At 62.3% G+C, this 7327-nt stretch overlaps 1 protein-coding gene across 2 annotated transcripts in view; it reads left to right on the forward strand.

Annotated features, from left to right (window-relative positions):
- CRAMP1 (cramped chromatin regulator homolog 1) overlaps positions 1–4859 on the forward strand; it is a 50036-nt gene extending 45177 nt beyond the window's left edge. For both annotated transcript variants that reach the window (XM_032846124.1, XM_032846123.1), the window contains 5 exons: positions 372–440; positions 1033–1264; positions 1975–2139; positions 3174–3319; positions 4460–4859. In XM_032846124.1, the coding sequence (XP_032702015.1) occupies positions 372–440; positions 1033–1264; positions 1975–2139; positions 3174–3319; positions 4460–4624 (777 nt within the window). In that variant the 3' untranslated portion in view covers positions 4625–4859. The remainder of the gene's footprint in view (positions 1–371; positions 441–1032; positions 1265–1974; positions 2140–3173; positions 3320–4459) is intronic.
- The last annotated feature ends 2468 nt before the right edge of the window (positions 4860–7327 follow it).

The following is a 7327-nucleotide window of genomic DNA, read 5'->3' on the forward strand; positions in this document are numbered from 1 at the left end:
AGGCTCTCGGAGAGTGCCTGGGCCAGGGAGGCTGAGGCGTGGGTGAGTGCTGTGTGGCCTCAAGGGAACAGCGGAGGTGGAGGCAGTGGGACAGGCTTGGTCTGACGCCAAGACAGGCACGGGCTCCTGGCTGCCTCTGGAGAAGGCAGCTCTGGCCACACCAGCTGGCAGGACACCCCATGCCTCCCTGGCACGTCTGTGACCCCACCCCAGCCCCTGTGCCCAGGCTCTGCGGGGACTTGGTTGCTCTTTGGACTAACAGCCTCAGTTGTGGGGACTCGGTGACCTAGCCCCCATAGCAGTACCTCCTGTCCCTGCGGCTGTGAGGAGTGCGAGCGGGGGGCTCACTGGCTTTCCCGGTGTTGCTGCAGGGCACAAGCGACCCGTTCATCAGCGTCCCCTCAAGGCCTGAGCAGGAGCCAGTGGCGGACAGTTTCCAGGTAGAGTGTGCTGTTAGCTCTAGGGCAGAGTAGCTGCCCCGGGCCCCCTCTGAGCCAGACCCCCCACCCTCGTGGTCTGCCTGTGGCCGTAGCCTCGCTCCCCTGGACTGCCAGGTCGTGGCAAGAGCACACAGACAGCCCTCGAGGCCCGGCAGCACTGTCCTTCCCACCTTGCCTGGACAGATGAACTCGTAGCTCCCGTTGGAGGCCTTCATCCCCGCCACAAGGCGGCCTGTGTCAGTCATGCTCCTGGAAGGACTGTTTGGGGCCAGGAGGTGCAAGTCATCTCCCAGTAGTTCTCCCTGGTACTTTTCCTTTGCACAGATTACCAGCTGTCCTGCCAGCCTTGGAAGCAGCACCAGGCCCCCCTCGACCACCGCCCCCCCTTGGTCTGGTCTCCAAGGCCACCATTGCTCAGGTGGTTTCCAGAGAAATAAATCCACTGCGTGTGTATATCGCAGAGGAGGGAGAGGTGGCTGCTGGGTCCTCGTTTCTCTGTTGATGCGCCTGTCAGTCCCTGCCGTGTGGGTTGAGGCCAGTTTTCCCTTCCGTGTTCCTGATCACCTGTTGTGTTCCCTGTCCCCCAACCCAGGGCTCACCCGTGCTCTCCCTATCCGAGCTGTCCAAGGCTCCTCTCCACAATGGGCCCCCCGTACCCCTACCCACGCCGGAGGGCTCCAGCAGCCGCCTGTCTCCACCCAACGTCTCTGCACTGCTGGACATCTCCCTGCCCGGGCCACCCGAGGACGTGCTCTCGCAGGGCGAGCCCGCCACGCACATCAGCGACTCCATCATCGAGATTGCCATCAGCTCCGGCCAGTACGGTGAGGGCCCCGGGGGTCCTGACTTCCCCCGGGCAGGGTCTGCACGTTGCTGGGCACACCGCTGCCCCGCGCTCCCTCTTGAGTGTGGAGTGTATGCTGCGTGTGGGGCGCCGCCTGACTGGCAGGGCAGCCCCAGTGGATGCGGGGCAGACGGGCGCTGTGGCTCCTCATGGCCTCGAGGGCAGAATGGGCCCGCCAGGCCTCTGCAGCCCATGGCTCAGAGGGGCCTTTTTCTGGTTAGCTCTGAATCTGGGAGGATAGCTTGAGGCTGTGCGAGTCCCAGGAGGGGGTTGGGCTGGGACCTGTGGCGGTTTTGGTGACAGGCTTTCTGGGACAGCACTTGTTGGTCTGCCTCAGGCTGCGGGTTCGCGGAGAACTTAGCCCTCACCTTCGCGTCTTACTTCTCTTGGTGACGGGGACATGCGCCCTGGTGCACCGGTGTGGCTGCTGTCGGCACCAGCAGTGCGTGTTGGGGGCGGCTCTCTGCGTGGGGTCCGGCCCTGTCAGCATAGTTGCAGCCACTGCCCCTCCCTGAGCTGGGCACGTGGCCCCTGCCGCCGAGGGTTGCCTCTGTAGGCCAGGATCGTTCATCCTCCGTGGTCCCCGCAGGGTTCTGGCTCTGCTGCCCTGCTGATTTCCGGGTGGCGGGCGGGGGACACGGGGTGCCACTCCCCACGACGGCATCTCTGATCTAGCGCTTCCGTTGACAGGCGAGGGAGTCCCTCTTTCTCCGGCAAAACTGAACGGCAGCGACAGCTCCAAGAGTCTTCCCTCCCCATCCAGCAGCCCCCAGCCCGACTGGATCGCCTCCCCAACCCACGACCCACAGTGGTGCCCCAGCGACCCCACGGACTCGTCGCTCAGCAGCTTGTTTGGTGAGTGGAGGGCACAGCAGGGCACGGCGGGCTCCCTGTGGCGCACATGGGTGGGGCCTGGAGCCTGAGGTCCCAGCAGAACTGCTTGTTTAAGGGTTCATGTTGTGTCCCTCACATGGCTGGGGGGGCGCCGAGGTCTCTGGGGGGCACGTCAAAAGCCGGCATGAATGTGGACGCCGCGGTGACGCTAGCCCGGCTGAGATGGCCCCTTCTCTGCACTCCTGTCTCCTGTGCCCGTCTCCGGGCTGCCCGCTGTTGGCTCCTGCCAGCTTGGGCTTTCTGCTCTTGCTGCTGGCGGTGGGACAGATGATGGCCCTCGGCGCTCTCAGCTTCCTCTTCCTGTCCACAGTTGAGTGTCATGAAGCCGACGTGCCCACAGTCTCTTGGCGTGTTGACTATAGACTGGAGCGTTTGCAGGAGGGGCCTCTGCCGTGGGCACCAGGTGCTTGTGCGGTGGGAGGAGCCGCCAGGGACAGCCACATTGGCCTCAGTGGCCTGCGCGGGGTGGGCTCCTGGCGCCCGTGTGGGATCAGCGTCCCCAGCGTTCTCTAGAGGACACGCGTGTGGTGCGGGGCTGGTGGCCCTAAAGGGTGGTTTTACACACGGGTCAGGTCGGCACCCGTGCGGGCACGCGGGCCCGTAGTTGGCAGCGTAGGTGAATGAGGGTCCGGTCTGGGGGTGCAGGGCGGCAGTGTCAATGAGGCTCTGCTCTGAAGGAGGTCACAGAACAGTGTAGGGCCTGCACAGTCAGATAGAGAACGTGAGAAATCGGAAGCACCTTACAGGGAGACGAGGCTGGTGACGCGACTGGACCGCGGCAGGGCTCCTGGAAAGCGAGGCCGACTCACTCCCACTGCACGGAAGACTCCAGGCTCCCCGTGGGAGGGAGCCAGGCGCACACGACTCCATCCGAAGCCCCGTGGCCACACGAGCGCACGGGTACACGCCTGGGGGGTGCCTGGCAGGGCCGTCTGCGGCCTCCCGGGACCCTCCAGGCGAGCCGGTCTCAGGATGTTTCCTCCTTCTCTTGGCAGCAAGCTTCATCTCCCCAGAGAAGAGCCGGAAGATGCTGCCACCCCCATCAGGGACCCACAGCGGCACGTCCCTGCTGGGCCCCAGCTTGCTGGATGGCAACTCGAGAGACTCGTTTGTGTCCCGGTCCCTGGCTGATGTCGCTGAGGTAGGCGCGTGGCCCTGGCTCAGACGTGACGGGCAGCTCGCCTTCTGGAGGGGGCCGGATGCCTCCGCCAGGCCTGTTGGGCGCTTGGAAGCCAGAGCTGTCCTGACCCGGGAAGGTCTGGCCGCCCTGGGCCAGCCCTCGTTCCCGTGTGGCGGCAGATGCGGGACATGAGCCAACAGCTCTGCCCTGGAGGCCTCGGAGCTGGGGAAGCCCCGGAGGCGGGTGGCCTATGGGGCCTCTGCTGGTGGGCAGCGCGGGCTCTGGGTGTGTTCTCCCCGTCAGCGCCGCCGCTCCTGCTTCGGTTTCCTGGTCCATCCGTTGCTGCCGCCGTCTTTCGAGGAGAAGGTGGCCGCTGCGGGTGGTACGTCCTCCGTGCTACCGTCTGATGGGCAGGGGCGCCTTCCAGCTGCCTCTCCCTGTGGTGGCTTGAGGCTGCCGCCCGCTGAGCTGAACACCAGCTCGGGGTGGGGAGTGGACGAGGAGGCGAGACTCGGTCTGTGACGCCCCTTGTTTGTCCACTCGGAGCTGCCTGGTTCTCCACCCCGCGAGGAGCGGGTGCGTCAGGGAGCAGGCAGGACTGGGAGGGCAGGGAGAGCGCAGCGCTCCGAGAGAGTCGGGCGGGAGAACGTGCGGGAGACGGAGAGAAGGCTCCGCGGAGAGAAGGCTGGGCCTAGTCCTGGGGTCAGAGGCCTGGGGCAGCGTCTCCCGAGTGCTGCTTCCCTGGGACGTGCCGGTGTCGGTGGGTCTCTCTGAGAGTTCTCGTTGGTTTCCCGACGGAGCCCTGCGTCCGACCGCTCACGGCTGTTTCTTCACGGACGCCTCGGCTTCGCCTTATCCCGGCTGGCGCCTGGAGATCTGAGGAGCTCGTGGGGAGAGTTCGGAGCTGAGCGGTGACGTGACTAGAAATTCTACCCGAATAGATGCAGAAAGAACAGCGGCGCGCCCTCCTTGCAGCGCGCAGCATTTCTCAAACTGCTCGTGGGTGTGATGTCACAGGAGAAGCCATCTTTCCCCTCCTGTGTGTGCGTGTGCGCACGTGCGCTTACAAGCCCTCGGCTCCTGTGCAGATGGGCCTGCGCACGTATCTGAGACTCTCGTCAGCCTGCTGACCTGGACTTCCTTGTGTCCTCTGCCTTGTAGGTTGTGGACTCCCAGCTGGCGTGCATGATGAATGAAAACAGCATCGATTACATATCTCGATTCAACGATTTGGCCCAAGAGCTGTCCATCGCCGAGCCCAGCCGCCGAGAGGCTCTGTTTGATGGCAGCGGAGGCGGCCCCCCTGTCGGTGACCTGTCCCAGTGACCACACCTCATCCCTGGTGGGGCATCCTGGAGGCTGCAGAGGAGGGCTGGTGGTCCCCCGCGGTGGTAGGAGCAGCTCTCTACAGGCTGGAGAAAACAAGCCCAGGAGCCCCCTGGAGATGATCTGAACAGAGGAACCTCTGTGCCCCAGAATGTGCACCAGGCAGGAAACCGTGTCCCAAAGGGCAGAGGGCTGTGGTGGCCTAGGAGACCAGGACGGCTTCTCTAGGAGGGCCCATGTCAGACGCTGCTGTGGCGCTCCCTGCTGGCCGTGGGACAGCGCGTGGTGGCCACATTCCCACCCGCGCTTCTGCCTCACTTGTCGTGTTGGACGTCGCAGTGGCTTGTCCTCCCGAGGGAAAGGTGTGGGTGTGCGGCGGTGGCCACGGCCCCCGGGACTCACAGCCTCGCTGCTCTCTGCAAGGGCAGTTCCAGCCACCGCTGCTCTTTTTCTGCCAAATCTGTGCACCTTGCGGTTGCTCTTTCTGCAAAGGACGGGGAAGGGCAGCTGGGCACGGCCGGGCTCTGCCTGGTGGGGTCTGCGCCCTCAGCAGACACTTGGGAGGACACCCGGATCGCAGGGCAGCACAACTGGCGCCGTCCCCCAGAAACACTGGCCCTTGCTGAGTGAGCTCTCCCCGCTGGAGCTTTGTTCTGACTGGCTCAACGGGAAGGAGGGAATCCGGTTTTGTGCAGCTTGCGTGGACTTTTAGGAGAAAATTCTGCTGAAGTGGTTGGAAAAGGTTTTCCTTGTGTTTTGAGAATGAGGAGACGTTGAAGAAGAAAAGAATTCAGGGTTTCCTTCCTGTGTTCAAGCTTCTTGGTCAACGAAGACGTCCTTTCCTGGGTCCGCAGCCGTGCTTTGGCCCACAAGTTCCCGAACCGCCCAGGCACGGCTGGCTTGCCACTCACATGCGCGCCCTTTCTGGGAAGGTCTCTGCCTCTCCAGAGCCTCCTCTTCCTTCCGCAGGCTTCTGTGCAGAGTCCACCCCATGCACACGTTTCCCCCACCCTGTGGTCCTGTGTCTCTCTTCTTCCAGCGCAGGGAGCGCAAGCAGGGCGCAGACGCCTGGGTGCAGTCAGAGCACGCAAAAGCCACGTCCCTCTCGTGTGCTCGGGCCTCCTTTGGGTGACTGTTTGCCATCACTGCTGGCGGGTCAGTGCCTAGAGTTTGCCTGGAACGGAGCTGATGGGGCTGCTCTGCTTCTTGGCCTGGGGGGAGGCTTGACAGACAGAGCCCCATCCGGCCCCCATCCGTCGTAGCCAGCAGCCAGCGCTGCGGTGTGGGTCCGGGAGCGCCCTGTGCACTACCGTCCCCCTGCGGCTTCATCCTCCGCCTGCTGTCCGGACCACTTCGGCTTTTGAAACCCACCTGAACTGAGGACAGTTTCTCTCTCCTCCCCCTGCCTGCCGTGGAGCGGCAGTCCCACCCCGGGCCAGTCCCAGCCCTCCCCCAGGATCCTCTCCCTCTCCATAATGGAGAGATGAGGCAGCGTGTAAGGGAACAGAAAAGGTCTCTTGCCTGTGCAAGCAGGACGGATGCTCCTGGTGCCACGGTTTCCACAGCCGGCTGCGGCACGCCATTCACCCCAGCCACGGAGGGAAGAGAGGCCACTGGCCTTCCAGCTTGTACGTTCCTTCCTTCTTCTCAAGTTTTTCTCAGAGCTCTTGCCTGTCACGTGGTTTTCTTTCAGGTCTGGTTCTAGGTACAAACATCACTAATAGAAGCCACTGGGCAGCTCTCCTGGGCTCCTACAGAAAGTCCCGAGGCTCTGGAGATGGAGAAGAGAGGGACGTGCCCTTTTAGGAAGACATAGCATCATTTGAACCAGAGTGTCCTTGAACTAGCTTGTGTGGCTTAGCTGTCCATCTGCCAGCTTCCTGAAACGAGCACCAGCCGCAGGGGATGACAGCCGTGGAGCGCTCTGGGCCGCTGACTCTGTTAGGTCTGTAGTAGGTTAGGATGCCAGGCCAAGTTTAGGCCACCACTAACTTACTCCTACTCTACTGTTGGGGACCAGACACCCGCAGTATCATAAGGCATCGATGCTGGGAGCAGGACCTGATGGTAGTGTGCACGTTGCCAGAGACGGTAGGGGTCCTCAGCTGCTTTCATCAGGGGACACCCCGAGGCAGTCTGGCAGATAGGCTGGCCCCAGTGATTCAGTGACACGTAAAAGGAGGAAGACTAAGGATTTGGGGTCAGCTTTTGTTGGCTCTTCAGTGGTACCTTCCACTAGGGCCTTAACCACAGACTCCATCTGGAGTGTCACCTAGGGGCCAGGTGGAGTAGGGAGGACAGTGGACTGGTGGTTCTTACCTGCAGCAAAGCTGACACGATTCCAGAGAATTCTGCCACTGCTGGGGCAACCTGACAGGTCTAAGCATTTGCTTGCTGTGTTAAAGGGAAAGTAGAATTAAAAGAACGAGTCTGTTTTTTTCCCAGCCTAAATGAATACATGTGTATAAACCTAAGCGGCTGGTAAAGGCTGGAATTTTCAAGAGACCCAAGCAGAGAAACTCCCCTTCTCCTGGATCTTCCTCTGCCTGTCCCATGGACGTCGTAGTCTTGGTGTGCACGTGTGGCTTTCTTCGTGCATTTGAGCATGCTGTGAGTAAGACCAGATCCGTCCCTCAGAAAACTCCCTAGTCGCTCTAATGTTTGGGACCTTTTGCTGATTGAGCTTTTGTGAAGACGGGAGAC

The sequence above is a fragment of the Lontra canadensis genome, unplaced genomic scaffold (assembly GCF_010015895.1).
Source record: "Lontra canadensis isolate GAN:19392208 unplaced genomic scaffold, GSC_riverotter_1.0 scaffold171, whole genome shotgun sequence".
In the NCBI taxonomy this organism is placed as follows: Eukaryota; Metazoa; Chordata; class Mammalia; order Carnivora; family Mustelidae; genus Lontra; species Lontra canadensis.